The sequence below is a fragment of the Pan paniscus genome, chromosome 6 (assembly GCF_029289425.2).
Source record: "Pan paniscus chromosome 6, NHGRI_mPanPan1-v2.0_pri, whole genome shotgun sequence".
In the NCBI taxonomy this organism is placed as follows: domain Eukaryota; kingdom Metazoa; phylum Chordata; class Mammalia; order Primates; family Hominidae; genus Pan; species Pan paniscus.
Window position 1 is genome coordinate 108,171,859 of NC_073255.2, and position 18,391 is coordinate 108,190,249.

The 18,391-nt window shown below is 34.9% G+C and overlaps 1 protein-coding gene across 11 annotated transcripts in view; it reads left to right on the top strand.

Moving 5' to 3' along the window:
• The window catches only part of CFAP69 (cilia and flagella associated protein 69), a 105,470-nt gene that overhangs the window by 30,929 nt on the left and 56,150 nt on the right, over positions 1-18,391 (top strand). For all 11 annotated transcript variants that reach the window (XM_055114662.2, XM_034964401.3, XM_034964400.3 and 8 more), the window contains 6 exons: positions 1,443-1,491; positions 1,583-1,704; positions 4,041-4,257; positions 7,257-7,421; positions 10,623-10,741; positions 12,581-12,699. In XM_055114662.2, the coding sequence (XP_054970637.1) occupies positions 1,443-1,491; positions 1,583-1,704; positions 4,041-4,257; positions 7,257-7,421; positions 10,623-10,741; positions 12,581-12,699 (791 nt within the window). The remainder of the gene's footprint in view (positions 1-1,442; positions 1,492-1,582; positions 1,705-4,040; positions 4,258-7,256; positions 7,422-10,622; positions 10,742-12,580; positions 12,700-18,391) is intronic.

Here is an 18,391-nt window from a genome sequence, read left to right on the forward strand (position 1 = left end):
CTTGCTCTGTCGCCCAGGCCGGAGTGCAGTGGCGCGATCTCAGCTCACTGCAAGCTCCGCCTCCCGGGTTTGCACCATTCTCCTGCCTCAGTCTCCCGAGTAGCTGAGACTACAGGCACCCGCCACCACACCCGGCTAATTTTTTCGTATTTTTAGTAGAGACAGGGTTTCACTGTGTTAGCCAGGATGGTCTCGATCTCCTGACCTCAGGATCTGCCCGCCTTGGCCTCCCAAAGTGCTGGGATTACAGGCGTGAGCCACCGCGCCCGGCCCCAAAAGCCTTTTTTAAAATGGGAAACTCGTGTAGTGCCATTCCCTTCTGCAAAATTCTGACATCCTTCCAGTGTCTGCTTACTCTTGGTCACAAGATAGTTTTATTTGTCACCAGCAGGAGAATTTCTCTCGGAGCTACTACTCATCTGTACCAGAAGCTGAGCCTTCACATATTTTATAATTAAAAATCATTGAATGATTGAAATTATTTAGTAGAGATCCTTGGCAACAATATTCACAAGTCAGACACGTAAGTTCTAGTTGTGCTACAAAGAACGACTGTGAAGACCTCAGCCCACTAACAGTGGACGTCAAGTAGTCCCAAGAGTCATGGAATTCATGCTGTGCAAATAGGGAAACAGTCCTACATAGTATCCTAGTTAAAGCTGCAACTTATAGGTAGACCTTTGTTTCTCTAGAAGCCCCTGGTCAGGTAGTAATTTCTCATTAGTGTCCTTGCAAACATTCAGATGAATTTCATGAATGTGAGTCAAAGGAAATAATATCTTCAGCATCTAAAGAAACCATATAGATCCTAAAGTAATGGGGCTATAAAACTACAAGCTCATAAGCCCAGGGTTTGCCCCTGTAAACTCTCCCTAATGTGCAAAGTCCAACTAGGATATCTCTGTCAGGAATGCTGATATGCTAAAATGTTTGCAACTCTGGTGATTCTTCAGGGCTTTTCATGCTAAGTAGGAACTACTTTATTATCTCTTGACCAAACATTTGACATAACAAGAATGGTTGGGGTAGAAGTGGAAGTGTTTAAGAAGAAAAGCTGTTGAGAATAACTGGATTTTCCTCCCTTACTGTGTCATTTGAAGTATAGGTAACGAATTATAGAAGTAACTATAAAGACCTAATATACTTTGGATCCTTAACAATTTTAAACAGACTATTCATAGAATAATATAAAATATTTCTTAGAACCTACAGAAGTAAGTTTAAAATTAAATAAATCTGGCTTATTTAATTTTAAATAAGCTTATCTGGCTATATGTTTTTATTTTTTGCCTCACTCTTTATTACTATTCATGCTTTATGAATTCAAATGAATGACAGTAGGAGAATTTGATAAATGTACTTAAGTAGTAAATATGAGCATCTGCATCATAACTTTCATCTTATTCATTCATCTTTCTGCTTATTTTATGTATTTATATTAGGAATGTGGCTTTACCAAGGATTTGATACTGTTTGCCACCTTTAATGAAGGTAAAAAGCATAAAACTTTAAACTTCTTATAATTATCTTGATAAGTCTTGTACAACATTTAAGCTTTCATTTTACTTTTTTTCCCTCACAGTTAAAAGTCAAAATCTTTTGGTAAAAGGACTTAAGCTTTCTAATTCCTATGAAGATTTTGAGTTGAAGAAATTACTATTCAATGTAATTGTGATCTTATGTAAAGATTTACCTACTGTACAGGTAAAGAGTAATCAAGGCAGGAAAGTCAATAAAAATTGTCTTACTTTGTAGTATAACTATTTTAAAGTCTTAACTGTAAATATTTTATTGGTTCATATATTTACCACAGAAAGTAGTAAAATCTTACTGGCCTGAATTTTAGCTTTTAAATTTTTTCTTTGCTTATCTGTTAGTAAACAGTGAAGTACTTAAATTTAAACCACATAAACCAGAGAAAAACAGTAGAACCTAAGAGATTTAATAATACAGTTAGGTCTCTTGAATTAGACAGCATAAAATGAAAGAAGCTTCACATAGGCCCATTCCAGCCTAATAATCTGTCTCTGACCATAGTAACAAGGACTGATTTAATGCTGGAGAAAATTATTAACCTCTGTGATGCCAATCTCAAACTCTTATGAACCTGCTTTTTCATCACACAAACCTAATGTCTTTAATCACTTTTACTCTCTATGAATTTATCTTAATACTTTGTTTCCTGCATAACAGCGTGATGTAATTTGAAGAACATTGGAACTGAATTTCACTTCTGGCTTATCACCTACTAGCTATGTGGCCTTAGAAAAATTACCTCGTCTATCTGTGGTTCATTTCCTCCTCCTGTAAAGGAAAGATTATAATGCTTCAGCCCTGCTCACAGGTCTATCGTGAAGTTGCGATGAAGGCTTTTTAAACTATAAAGTGACAGTAAATGTATTATTAACAATTCTGTTTAATTACTCATTAAGTGAAATTTCCATTTAATCTAAAACTCTACCAAGCTCCAAGGATTACTATGAAAAAGAAGTAGGAATTCAGTCTATCAACTTCACTACCAATAATAGAAAGATGGGGTTCTAGCAGTAAAGGCTTTAGTCAGACAGAATCTCAGTGCTACCGCTTTCTAGCTATGTGGCATTGAATGGGTTGTTTGATTTCTCTAAATCCCAGGTAGCTCAACTTCAACATGGGGATAACACCTACCTCAAGATTATTATGAGGATTTAACTGAGCTGAACATTTTCTTAGTAATGCAACTTTAAGGAATATATATATTTTCAAATGCTCAGGAAAAGAAAAATTGTCTTTATAATTATAACTTTATTATTTGTGACAAAAAAATACATACTGTGTAGAACCTAAATGTATTTTCCAAAATGCAAATGGAAAATCATTTGGAAAATTATTCCATAAAGTATGGTTTATTATTCCAATACAATATTATATAAATATTAAAATTAGACCTATAAAGATAATAAAATTTACACTACAGTTTGTAAGTCAATTCTAATTGATTGAACAACACTTTATAGGCAACAGAACCAAGTAGCACAGATTATGGTGAGGAGCTTCTTAAAACACTTTGTGAGCGGTGAAATCAACAATTTTTATGTGTCACATAATTTGTGGTCCAGTAATATTACTAGTAATGATAATGAATATGTACACTATCATTTGCAATACACAGGAGTGTTTTTTGAAACATTATATACTTAATTCTAGCAAGAATGTTAGAACTAGTAGTTATTCCTGTTTTCTCAACTCTAAATCTTGCATTCTTTTCACATGGACTAGTAAGGAATTAGAAAAATTAATTGTTTTTGTTAAAATCTTTATAGAATAATGCCAAATTAAAAGAAAATTAAATATAGCATATGGTGTTTTATTCTCTTGTGAATCATAAATATGCATCCATCAGAATCAGCTGTATTAATTCTGTTGTCATAATGGCTATGCATTTTAATCTCATTTTTATTAAAATGATGGGTTCAATAAAATTTTAAAATACTAGGCATGTAATGAAACATGGCTTGTGACCTAACTGACATTTATTTGGTAGAATGTTTATGTAAGTACTGTTGCATGTGGTTAAATATTCACTGTAGTCATTACCTCAGACAAAATTCTTTTTTATGGTACACAACTGAGTCTGTGAGATATTTCCTTTTAAAAAAAGAGTGAGGAAAGAGATGTCAGCACTTGCCCCAAAATATTCTACGTTTTATTATACGTTAAAATAAAATACGTTATATGTTTTATTATACGTTTTATTATACGTTAAAATATCCTATGGTTTTATTATAAGCAGGAACTACATTACATATATGAGCAGCAAAAACAAAAAATTAATACATATTTTATATTATTGTCAGAGAGTACATACCTCAGAAAAGAGGATTATAACTTCTTTAATTTTTGGGGTTTTTTTTGGTACCTATCATAGATTGGGGTTATTTTATAAAGGAATTATTTTGAAATAATCCTCAATAAAACATCAAAATGTAAATTTTTATTTAATTGCCTTAAAGTATTTTTAGCTATGTTTCTAACAAAGTATCCTTTGTTCTTTCTCACAGCTATTAATTGATGGCAAAGTTATTTTGGCTTTGTTTACCTATGTTAAGAAGCCTGAGAAGCAAAAAATAATTGACTGGTCTGCAGCACAGCATGAAGAATTACAACTGCATGCAATTGCCACTTTGTCATCAGTGGCTCCTTTATTAATAGAAGAATACATGTCATGCCAGGGAAATGCTCGAGTCCTTGCATTTCTAGAATGGTGTGAGAGTGAAGGTGAGTGGCCCTTCAAGATTCTTGTCAAAATTCTAATCTTCATATTTCAACTGAATGCTCAGTATGTGCATAGAAATAACAATGAAGTTAATTAAAGCAATGAGAAGTAAAAACACATAGACCTATCTTCTTAATGTATTTATATGTTGTTTTAAGAAAAACACAGATTTTAAAATCAGACATTAGTAAATGTCATAGTTGATGCACACCCGAAAGAAATCATACATGTAATTTAAATTTTTGTATTATTAGACCTATCTAAAAATTATATTTGGGAAGAAAATAAATGCTGGCAATATTTTATTTGCTTTGTTTGTTTGTTGAGACAGGGTCTCACCCTGTCACCCAGGCTACAGTGCAATGGCATGCTCATGGCTCACTGCAGCCTCAACCTCCTGGGCTCTAGCGATCCTCCCACCCCAGCCTTCCCAGTAGCTGGGACTACAAGTGCATGCCACCACACGAAGCTAATTTTTGTATTTTATATAGACAGGGTTTCGCCATGTTGCCCAGGCTGGTCTCAAACTCCTGGGCTCAAGCCATCTGCCTACTTCGGCTTCTCACAGTTTTGCGATTACAGGCGTGAGCCTGAAATGAATTACAATATTGCCCAGTCTGGCAGTATTATAATGCATTCATTCAACAAATATTTATGACTGCCTACTGAGTACTAGATACTGTCTTAACTACTGAAAATACAGTTAGGCTTAAAATAAATATCCTTTTCTCTATGGAGCTTAAAATCTAGATCTCTAGCCAGAAGTAATGACTCCAGTGTGGTCTACCAAATTAGTAGAGCCCCAATTTGTTTGTATTTCGTTTTAGTTCTTAGAAAGGAAATAAGAAATACATTCCTTTTTTTAAAAGTTTTATAAGGAAGATATTGCTTCTTTTCTGGTAGAAATTTTGCTCTGGCAATAATTTTGTATGATGCATTTTCATTAGATCAAGAATATCACCCATTTATGCATGAAGGAGGAAAAAATGATAGGCTTTTTATTCTCTAGTTTCTAATATGCTGAGCTACTAAATTTAGTCTTGTAAAATTATTTTCCACTGAATAAAGCAATTCTTCAGTCTGTCCTTTATATCATTTATGTTTGTAGAAGACTTTAAGGCAAAAGGGGAAATGCTGGCTAATAAGAGAAAGACTGATAGCTAATAGTTATTCAGAACCTACTATCTGGTGAGCTTTAAAAACCTTCCAAGTATTAAGTCATTTAGTCCTCTCAACAAACCTAGGAGGTATAGGTACTCTTATTATCCCTGTGTATCAGATGGGTAGAACTCAGTCTAAGAAGCTAAATAATTATTCCTGGCCACAAGTGGCAGAGCAAAAATTTAACCCAGGTTCTACAATAGAACCCACAATTTTAACCAACATGCAACACTCAGAACAGTATTTTCAACTTTTTTTTTTTTTAGCTAGAAACATAAAGCTACTTCTAAAAGCAGCTTTTAAAGAAAGCATAGCATAAAGAAGGGAGGATTTGCCTTGCTATTTATCAAGACCTATGATAAAGCTATAGTAATTAAAATTATGTGGTACTGGGTCATGGAGAGACCAATGGCATGGAATATATGAAAGGTTGGCTTTATGAGAGATGATACTGCCAATCAGTGAGGGAAGGGTGGTGTTGGGGCAGTTGGTCCTCCATGTGAAAAAATAAAAATTAGACCTCTTCACTTTGTTTTTTCTAAAAATCAATTGCAAAAGTAATAAATTAAAGATGTAAATATGAAAAGTCATACAGTGAAACTCTTAGAAGAAAACATGGGAAAATATCTTTTTGCTAGATATCAGGGTAGGAAAGGTTTCTTTAAAAAGACTCATGAGTTAAAGGTATAAGAAAAGATCAATGCATTTAACTACTGTAAAACGTACAAATGTCTATTTGACAAAATCTAAGTGAAATACTAATTTACAAAGTGAGAGATGACATTTATTACCCCTGTGACTGATAATAGATTAGAATCCAGGTTCATAAAGAACTCCTATATATCAATAAGAAAACAACTCAGTAGAGAAGTATACAAGGACTAGGGACTGCCATGTCACAGAGAAAACCCCAAATTTTCAAAAAACATTTAAAAACTCTAAATCCCATTGACAATCAGATAAATGCAAATTAACAGCAATAAACTACCATTTCACATTTAACAGATTTCGTGGGGGGAAATCAAGGCCAGGTACAGTAGCTCACACCTGTAATGCCAACACTTTCAAGGCAGGAGGATCACTTGAGGCCAGAAGTTCAAGACCAGCCTGGGCAACATGGTGAGACCCCATCTCTTAAAAAAAAAAAAGCAGCTTGTCATAGTGGCACACACCTGTAGTCCTAGCTTCTTGGGAGGCTGAGATGGGAGTATCGCTTGAGCCCAGGAGATTGAGGCTTCAATGAGCTGTGATCATACCACTGCACTCTAGCCTGGGCAACAGAGCAAGACCCTGTCTCTTAAAAAAGAAAAATTAACTTATCTTATACATTGTATCTGTATAAACACCTTGGAAAACAATTTAGCACCTTTAGTAAAATTCAATGTGGATGTATCCTATATTATTCTGGTCACATGGAAAAACTCTTCTCAATGGATATAAGAGGACATGAACCAGAATGTTTATTGTAACAGTTTATACTAGTGAATGGAAAAACTATAATTTATTTATAAAAATGAATGCTGAAACGAATTAAAATTAATAATCTAGATCTACTTGTGACAATGTGAATAATTTTTAAAATAAACATGTTGAATAACAGAAGCAAATTGCAAAAGATACATATAATATGATACATTTGAGTAAAATTCCAAAACACATACTTCTATTCTGAGAATAGTAAGAGGGAAAAGGGATAATATTTTATTTCTCTAAAAACTAAAGCAAATATGACAAAATTTTAACATTTGTTTAAACTTTTGATAGATGTATAAGATATCTGATATATTTGCTTTGTTTATTTGAAATGTTTTTGTTTTAAATTATCACTTTTTCTCCACAGATCCATTTTTCAGTCATGGTAACAGTTTTCATGGTACAGGTGGCCGAGGCAACAAGTTTGCCCAGATGCGTTACAGTTTAAGACTCCTGAGAGCCATGGTCTACCTTGAAGATGAGACGGTAAACAAAGATCTTTGTGAAAAGGGAACAATTCAGCAAATGATAGGTAAAATATAACATGGTGGTTTACTGATGAAAGAGGAATATTTTTAATAGTAGTAGTTTTGTTTGAAATGTTTTTCCAAAATTTATTTTGTCTTTATGACTGAGAAATTCCTGAATATTTTCTTGATTTTTGTTTCATATTGTTGCTATAAATTAGCGTGTCTTATTGAAATATCATACTTACTAACCCTTTAAGCATTTATTTCTTCAACTCAGATATCATTTCATTTAGGATTATCTTTATCTTTTTTTAAAATGGTCTATTGTTATGTTTTATTCTTTTAGTAATAAAGGTCACCACTTTTGACCAAGGCTTTTGGAGCTATTTTAAAACAGGATAACATGGCATATTCCAATGCATGTGTCATAACAGAACACTGGTACATTGGTATTTACAGAAATGTACAGAGGAGTTTCTTTTCTGATTGAAATATCAGAATATCTTTGACTTTTAGCTTACACTTGACTATGCTAGAAAAGAAAATGGAAATTATGTGTATCATAGAAATACAGCATGTGTTACTCTATACGTCATCAATTAGACACTTAATGAGTATCTCCTAAAATAAGTACACATAAACTCAGTGTAAAATTCAGAACCCCTAAACAAAAGCTGCTTTGCCTTTTGTTATTTAAAAAATAAATAGTTCTCTAGATCCTTGACTTTGAAAAGAGCTATTTCAGTCGTTCGTATTCAGTGATTGTTTCACTAGTCAATTATATAATCTGCTAGATGTCAATTAATTATAAATGCCTACTCAAAAAATCTTCTACTTGTTAAATTAAGGTGGTTACTCTTCCATCATTAGTGGAGTGGAGTGGTGCTCTCCAATAATAATAATAATATAGGAAATAGCAGGAAATCAAAGTATATTGAAAAGGAGCTAGGTGAAAACATTTACCTTTTTGCCCAGTTTGTTTGGGATGAACAAACCTGAAAGTACAGTTTATCATTCCTGTGCACATTCTGTTGCACAAAACTCAGTCTAACTAGAGGAAATCCAGGAAATGTAATCTTTCATATGTCTAGGAAGAATTCTTAATCCTGCCTGCACTAGGGAATAGGGTAGGGAAAAGGGAAAACAAATAGCAATGGTTTTTTTCTTCTTAGAACCTTTTCCCTTTAACTGGAAAGAAGCTGATCTTTATGTTAAGTTCTTAGAGGCAGGGACCTTGTCTTATTGAGTCTAACATGGCTGTGTAATAGTAACGTGCTCAATAAGTAGTAACTAGATTTTAAATGTAAATGTTTATACACTTTCTGGGTACAGTGTACACTGCTTGGTGACAGGTGCACCAAAATCTCAGAAACCACCAATAAAGAACTTATCCATGTAACCAAAAACCACCTATTCCCCAAAAACTATTGAAATAAAATATAAATGTTTATATACTTCCTGTGTAGACACTGGGGTTACAAACATGTATAGAGCAGGACACTGAGGACCTTTTCCTTAATGAGAAAATAGAAACTACATGTATCATAGAAAGATAGCATGTGTTAGCCTACACGTCATCAGTTAGACACTTAATGAGCAGTACAGAGTAAATGTTACAGAAACTAAGAGGCTTGGGTAGTTTTCAAGGCTAGGAAGTCTTAGGATTCTGTGAGGTAAAGGTAGTTTAGAGGTAGAAAAGAAGAGAAGGCCTTCAAGCAAGGAAATACCATGAACAGAGAGACATGGTCCTGAAATATTCATGGTGATGTGTTCAGAACTAGTTTAAGAGGAGCCAAAGTTTTATGAAGATAAATAACACAAGATAGGTTAATTGTATAGTCAGAGGCCAAGATGGAATGAGTTTTGAGTGATTGACAGTAGTTCGAACTTCATCCTCTTAAGGCATGGAGAGCCTCAAAGGATTTTGATTAGTGAGGTTATGTGTACAATGTTATGTTTTAGGAAGAAGAAACTGGGAGAAATAGAATGATCTATAACAAGGAGAGAATAAAGGCAAGAGTTGAAGGGTACATAAATATGAGCATTATACTATGTGTTACAGGCAGCAGGGAAAGTTTCTGCCTGCACCCAGGTAGGAAGAAGAATGATATGATCTAGAAAGAAGAAGCAGACCTATGGCCAGTCAAACTGGATTCCCAGAAGATGTTCCTGATAAAGCGATATAGGCCCCTCTATCCATGGCATACCCCAGCACTGGGCCTCCAGCAGGCTCAACTAGCCTCTCTTAGGGTCTGATCCCCCACCTGTAATTCATCCTAATGGGACCTAGAATAGTCGCTCAGGGCCAGTTATGGAGATAGGCTATGATTTCCGTGGCCCTTCTACTTTGGAACATAGCTCCATACTTTCCCACTAATGCCAGTTACCGCTTTAACCGAGAAAAAGTGACTTTTTTTCTTTATTTAAAGCTTAAAAAAAATCCTTTTTGAGGCAAAAGTGTATCATGAATATCATTTCATCAGTGTTAGTGGCCATCTTCAGTCCTTTTCAATTACAACTGGAAGCAAAAGAGGGATTTTAAAGGACATGGAATACTGTTACCTAAAATTGTTTAAAACACCTTCAGTTAGACATCAAGGAAAGATGCAGAAAGCAATAACAGGAATAGAAAGCACACCTAAAGAGATCTGCCACCTTTGCTTAGAATTGACCCTGTTAACCATGAGGAGAGGAAGAGATTAGGCAAACCACAGTTAGGAAATTTGGTCATATATTTGCAAAGGCACTCATTTCCTACCTCATGAAACTCTGCATATTTTTAAACCCAGTTTGGTGAGCAAAGTGTCAGGTTATTGGGGCATCCTTTAATGACATACTATTAATTCTGAACTAGAATTTCTATACATGTGAGGCTATGGATTACATTGAGAAATTCTATATATGTAGGTAGGGCTACTGATTGTATTGAAAGCTCCAGGAATTCATTTATCATCTTCTTTTCACAGCCTCTAGGTTACTATGCAATGATAATATCCTCTTCTAAAATAGTTTTTCTAGGCACACCTGTAATCCCAACACTTTGCAAGGCCGAGACAGGAGGATTACTTGAGCTGAGGAATTCAAGATTAGCCTAGGCAACATAATGAGACCCTGTCTATTTATAACAAATAAAAATAAATAAGTAAATAAAATAAAAGTTTCTCTAGCCAAATAAACTTTTTAGAAGAGATTTCCAAACAGTAATTGGTCAAAATAAAAGTAGTGTCCAATAACTATACATTCTTTAAATGTTTTCATACCAGGAATCTTTAAAAATATGATAAGCAAGCCTAATGAAAAGGAAGAAGCCATTGTTTTGGAAATCCAGTCTGATATATTACTTATCCTATCTGGTCTTTGTGAGAATCACATTCAAAGGAAGGTATGTATGCCTGTGAAAGTTTTGTTCAGGTCTCCCAGTCACCTAACACTATAATCTATTTTTGGAAGTCTCTATAATTGTATTTAATTTTGTGAAAATTTAATATTTTTGTTAATAATTAGAACATAATTATATAAAGTAAAAGGTATAGAATATACAACAGTATACACCCATTTAACTAATACCCCCAATTAAAACAGAGAATATTTCTATCTCTATAAAATTTCCTCATCCCATTAGAAGCCATGCCCCCACTCACTTCCAGACAAACTACTGTTCTGTTTTCTATTCCTATAGGTTGGTTTTCCCTATTCTTTAAGTTTATATCAATGGAATCGCACAATATTTACTCTTTTATGTCTGGATTCTGTCACCCAGCATCATATTTTAGAAATATATCCATGTTGGCCGGGCATGGTGGCTCAGGCCTGTAATCTCAGCACTTTGGGAGGCTGAGGCAGGTGGATTGCCTGAGGTCAGGAGTTCGAGACCAGCCTGGCCAACATGGTGAAACCTCATATCTACTAAAAATACAAAAATTAGCCAGGCGTTTTGGTGTGCACCTGTAATCTCAGTTACTCGGGAGGCTGAGGCACGAGAATTGCTTGAACCTAGGAGGTAGGTTACAGTGAGCCCAGATCTCACCACTGCACTCCAGCCTAGGTGACACAGCGAGACTCCATCTGAAAAAAAAAAAAAGAAAAAGAAAGAAAGAAATATATCCATGTCATTGCATGTATCAATAATTCATTTCTTTTTATTGCTAAATAGTATTCCATTGTGTGACTATGCCAAAATGTGTTTATCTGTTCCCCTATTGATAGATAGGCACTTGGGTTGTTTTTATTTACAGCTATAATGAATAAAGCTTCAGTGAATATTCTTGTACTAGTCTTGTACTAGTGGGTATAGTGCTTTCATTTCTCTTGGGTTAGTATCTACAATTGGAATTGATGTATCATAAAGTAGGTGTATCTTTATAAGAAACTGCCAAACAGTTTTCCAGAGTGGGCTGTACCATTTTAAATGTTGTTTGGGGTTTGAATTGGGTTCAAACCCAAAGCCAAAAGTTAGAACGAGATCTTAATCCCCTTTTATCTTTTTTAGCTCCATAGTGAACTCTGAGTTTCAGAGATTGATAATTTAAATGTTAAATAGCAAGGGATGGAATTGGAAAGATAAAAACAAAAAAATGATGGTTTCAATAGATAGATTTTAAGTGAACGCCTGTTTAGCTCCAAGCTTTGATGCAATTTCTCATCATATTCTACCACCCTGTGCCTGGGCTCCTCTGGAAAAATAATCATAATCTTGCTTAGTGGGAACCAGAACTGAACAGCGAGGCAATGAGAAAGGTAATTAGTGAGAGAAAAATATTAAGTGGTTAAAACTTCACATAAATTATTAAATGTTTTAACTACATTTATATCTTATTTCTCTTGGGGTCATTAGAAAATCTTGCATGATAGTTCTTACTATCTAAGAATTGATCTGACATAATGCTAGACTGCATTGATTATAATATTGAAGAAAATCAAGGTGCAAATTTTATGACTTCTTTTAGGAGAAAGGGAATAAAACAAAAAATATCAAGGGATATTATTAAGCTGGCATGTTGATTGATGCCCCCTCTTAAAATGATTAATTTTATAATAATTTGTTTTAAATTCCTGAGAACAAGTAAGTACGGTTTTTTAAATTGCAGTAAAAATAGTATTTTTCTAACAATGTTGCTGTATTTCTATGGTAAAAAAGCAATATTAGGGGACCGATAAAGTAGGAAAGGGAGGAATTATTTATTTATTTCAAGAAATAATTTAAAACAAATATCTTAAACAGGAAATTTTCGGAACTGAAGGAGTAGATATAGTTCTTCATGTGATGAAAACAGACCCCAGGAAGTTACAGAGTGGCTTAGGCTATAATGTACTTCTTTTTAGTACATTGGACAGCATTTGGTGAGTATTGCTATAATCAAATTAGGTAGACTCACAGCAGTCATGCATCACTTTACAACAGTGAGGATACTTTCTGAGAAATGTTTCCTTAGGCAATTTCATCTTATGCAAACATTATAGGATGTAGTTACACAAACATAGATGGTATAGCCTACTACACACTTAGGCTAGATGGTATAGCCTAAAGGCTACAAACTGTATGTCATATTACTGTACTGAAGATTGTAGGCAATTGTAACACAATAGTAAGTATTGTGTATCTAAGCATACCTAAACATTAAAAAAGGTACAGTAAGACTACAGAATAAAAGATTAAAAAAATTGTAATGCTTGTATAGGGCACTTATAAATGGAGCTTGCAGTACCAGTTGCTGTGAGTGAGTCAGTGAGTGAATGGGGAATGAATGTGAAGGCTAGGACCTTATTATACATTACTGTAGACTTTATCAACACTCTACATTTAGATTACACTAAACTTACTTTTAAAATATTTTTCTGTTCTCAATAAATTAACCTTAGATTACTGTAATTTTTTTTTTACTTTATAAATGTTTTCATTTTCTTTATGTTTTTGGCTCTTTTGTAATAACATTTAGCTTAAAATACAAACACATTGTATAGCCATACAAAAATATTTTCTTTCTTTATATTGTTATTCTATAAGTTTCTTCTGTTTTTAAAAAAATTACATTGTTTTTACTTGTTAAACATTTTGTTAAAAACTGATTCAAACACAAATTAGCCTAGGCTTGTGAAAAAATATTTGTGTGCATATATTTTATTAAACATCATAGATATTTCTGTCCAGTATACACCTAGATGTAAAAATGCCCAGATCTGGGCATTTTTATGTCTGTTCAGCTTTAGGAGATAATACTAAAAAATTTTCCAAAGTACTTACATCAATTACACCTTTCCCAGTAGTGTGGAGGTTTCTCCTTTTTCCACACCCTTACCAACACACTGCGTTGTATCTTTCATTGCAGCCATTCTTATGGACTTGTGCCAGTGTCTCTTTGTAGTTTTAATTTTCATATTCCTGATTGCTAGTGAGTTCATTTGCCATTTAAATAGCTTTTTTTGTGTGTGAAATCCCTACTCAAGTCTCTTGCTCACTTTTCTACTGAATTACCTATTGTTTTTTAGAGTTCTTTATATGTCCTGGATATGAGCCTTTTTCTGTTATATGTTTGTCAAATATATTCTGCCACTCTGAGGCTTACATTTTCACTCTCTTCACTCTCTTCTTATTGAACCGATAGTCTTAATTTCAGTGTGGTCCAATTTACCAGTCTTTTTTTATGGTCAGTACTTTTAGTGCCCTGTTTAAACAGTCTTTCCTTACCCCATAGTCATGAAGATCACTGCCTATGTTTCTTCTAGAAGCTTTATTGTTTTGCCCTTTACATTTAGACCTACAATCTACCTGGAATTGAATTGTATGTATGGTGTAAGGTGAGGTACAAGTTTTACTTTTTTTGTATGGATGTAATTCAATGCTGTTTTTGGATAAACCATCCTTTACCCACTGCTTTGCAGTACCTTCTTTGTACAAATCAAATGCCCATATATATTTGGATCTATTTCTAGGCTTTCTGTGCTGTTCTACTGGTCTTTTGTCTATCCTTCTGTAATGTGCTATTTTAATAATTAGGTCTTTTTAATAAGTCTAGACATCTGGTAGAGTAAGTCTTTCTGCGTTTTCCTTCCCCATTAAGATTGTCTTAGCTTTTGCTGACCCCTTGCATTTGGATATTATATTAGTCAAGATTCCCTAGAGAGACACAACCAGTAGGAAAAAAACATAGAGAAAGAGACATTGAGATTTATCATAAGGAATTGGCTCACACAATTATAAAGGCTGAAAAGTCCCAAGAACTACCGTCAGCAAGTGGAATACCCAGGAGTACCGATGGTGTAGTTCCAGTCTGAGACTGAAGGCCTAAGGACCAGAAAACCCAGTGTTCTGAGTGCCAGTCTGAAAGCTGGATGCTTGAAGCCCAAGAAGAGCAAATATTTCCATTTGAGTCTGAAAACCTGAGTCCCAGCTCAGCAGTCAGGCAGAGGAGTTCCCTCTTACTCAGCCTTTGCATTCTGTTTAGATCTTCAGTTGCTTGCATAAGGCCCACCCACATTAGTAAGGGCAGGCTACTTTATTCAGTTTACTGATTAAAATGTTAATTACATCCAGAAACACCTTCACAGACACACCCAGAATCATGTTTGCCCAAATCTCTGGCCACCCCAGGGGTAAAACCTGGGGCCACCTGAATGGGAGGAGCAAAGCTGATGGCATTTCATATACCAGCCTCTACCCTACTCCTATTTTCTATGCACTATGATGAAACAGGCAGTAGAAACAATGTCTTTTGAAACAGGCAGTAGAAACAATGTCTTTTCTTTTCTTTTCTTTTTTAAGGGGGAGCTATGTTTAGAAAGGGGACACAGGAAAGTGACCACAGCAGGCTTGCAATTTCTGGGAGGAACTGAGAATAGTATCTGTTGCTACCACCAGTGATAGCTTGTTCAGTCCACATTCCCTATCAGGAAGAAGAGTGCAAGTAGCCCCAGCAGCAGCTTTAAACCTTGATTCCATGTGAGCTGCACAAACCAAAGTAGGCACTTTAGCAAATTGTTATAGGAAAGGGTTCCTGATCCAGACCGAAAGAGAGGGTTCTTGGATCACACACAGGAAAGAATTCAGGATGAGTCCAAAGGATAAAGTGAAAGCAAGTTAATTAGGAAAGTAAAGGAATAAAAGAATGGCTACTCCATAATCAGAGCAGCCCTGAGGGCTGCTGGTTTCCCATTTGTATGGTTATTTCTTGATGATATGCCAAACAAGGAGTGGATTATTTATGCCTCCCCTTTATAGAACATATAAGGTAACTTCCTGATGTTGCCATGGCATTTGTAAACGTCGTTGCACTGGTGGGAGTGTAGCAGTGAGGACAAGCAGAGGTTATTTGTGTCAGCATGTTGGTTTTGATGAGTTTTACCTGGCTTATTCACTGCAACCTATTTTATCCCCAAGGTCTTCATGACCTGTATCTTTTGCAACCTCCTATCTCATCCTGTGACTTAGAATGCTGTAACCATCTGGGAATGCAGCACAGTAGGTCTCAGCTTCATTTTACCCAGGCCCTATTCAAGATGGAGTTGCTCTGGTTCAAATGCATCTGACATTTTCCCCATCCCTTTTATAAGAGAAGCCTTAATCCTTAGGGTTGCAGAGGGATGAAGATCCGTCTTCTATAACATCTTCAGGCTGAAGAGGGGTGATGACATTCCTGCCTATCTATTAGGGTCTCTTGTGTTCAGGGTACAGGGGAGCTCAGTCAGAAAGCATTGGTATGTCGAGGGTCATTCATAACTCTTGAGTTCTGACAGAAGGTGATATCTGAAAGAGTAACAATTGAAAATTAATTATTGATTAATATTGATAAAATTGAATAGAATATCAATTCTGGTTTTCACATTACCTAGCCCTCTTGTTTCTTCTGAGCAGCAGTCAGAGATCACTGGTTGGTTCCCAGGAATGAGCAGCGTTAGCCTAAATTGCAGAAACAAACTTGAAAACAGCTGATGAGACTAGAATCTAACAACAGGTGTACCATAGTTCTTGAAACATATTTCTCTCTCCAGTTTCCCATTTATCCTAAAGACAAATTATAATAAGACCAATTTGCTTTATTATACTTGGCCTGATTATTTGTATAAGGTGCAGCAAGAATAATTATTTGCCATATGGGCTATTTGAATTGGCTTTGATGGAACTCTGTTCCATAAGGAATCTCAGATAAGACTTTTTTAAAGCCAAGCCAAGCCATGGGTTTGTACCCTCGCATACCTAAGAGTTTGGTAAATTTCTCTTCTCTTGAGGTCCCAAGATAACTTGGGGCTCCTGGGCCTGTCAGAAAGTGACATTCTTTACTTACCACAGGCCAGGAACCCTATACAGAGACTGTGTAGACCAAGTATCAAGTTTTCCCAAAGGACTTTTATTGGCTTTACACATCAAGTCTGATTCCTCAAAGCACATCATTCCAGTCAAAGCCTTAGTAAAATAATCAGTTTCTCCAATTGTGTCCTGTTGCAAAAGAAAACAGATTCTTATTATACTTCTTGTTGCAAATACCTATATTGCCATAAATTAAGAATACTCACGAATAGTTGTCAAATTCTGGAGAAATTGGGTAGAAAAAACAAATATGCTCCAAATTTTGTTCACACGAACATACTTTACCCAATTGTTAAAAGCTGTAAATAGCTCCAAAGATGAGTTGTCTTGACTCTGAGGGGGAAAAAAGGATCAGCAACATTTTAAGCAACAAGTTAAAAAAGATGATTTTAGACTTCTATTAGTTTAGTCCACAAAATTAATTTCTGTTTGATATTCATGAACATTTCAGCTCTCTATGAGAGTTCTGAAAGGTTTTTTCCTCTATTCAGAGATCACAATCTCCAAAGTTATCAGAAACCTGCATTTAAGAATACCTGTTAGAGTTCTATAGCTGACTATAAACGACCTTTTGAAGAGGATCAAAACAAAACAATTGTTTGTGGATGACAAAACATCACACAGTCAAAAACATGATTGACAAAGCAATTTAGTTATCTCAGTGGCATACAACGATTTTATGTAGCAATTATAACTGTTAGTGATCTATACTAAGTCATATGAGAATTGTAGGCATTTCCCATCATTTTGGAACACATACCAATAACACATTTATGCAAATATAGCCCAAAGAAAGCTAAATACTGTTTCACATTTGACAATGCTTCCTGTATGATGTTTATACCAAATAAGACAAATTTTACCTTTACATTAGTGTACTATTAATTTTAAACTCAATTCTTAATAAAACCTTATAGACATATCTACCCAATTTTAATGTTTGACCATAAGGTAAGATTCTCATAAACCTTTTATAACCCTTTACAATTTCTGTTAAAGAGCAGATCATAAACAGGATTTTGCTCCAAGAAAAACCTGTTGTCGTTTATGCCAATGTTCAGTTTACAGAAAAACTGAATAATACCCCTTTAATTTTAGCCAATGGCCACACACAGAATTTCTTTTACAATTTTTTTCACAAACCTGCCCCAACTTGCTTAAACCTTCAGCTTTATCGTATCTAATTGTAAAATACCCTTTAATGTAGGAAAAAAAATCCACATTCCCATGACTTCTTATAATCTTTTGCCAAAAACACATTTCACTTTCTTTATACACCTTACATATAAAACTGTTTCTTTAGTAGTCTCAAATACTTGTTACGCTGTTAACTCTTGGCAACTTTTGCTTTTGGCAAAAAGCTTGGTAAGTTCAGCATTCTAATTATGTACTAGGCATGGAGCCTAGGACCCAGACAGAAGTACAGATAAGGTCTGACTCTTTCCAGCATCTTATTCCATGTGTCCCAGGCCTTACCTAGCCATAAAGCAGGCAAGTTACAGGAAGAGTCATAGTGGCATTTTATGAAGCATTAAGGGGGCCTAACGACCTTCAAATTGTACAACATTTCTTGCACAAACTCCCTTTCACTAATCCTTTCACTACTTACATAGACTATGACATGATTAGACTTTCTGACTTTTCCTAAACATCCCTCTTTTTAAACAACCAGTTGTTTTACTTTAGGACAAGAATCTACCATACAAGATTGTTTTTTATATAACATCTGTT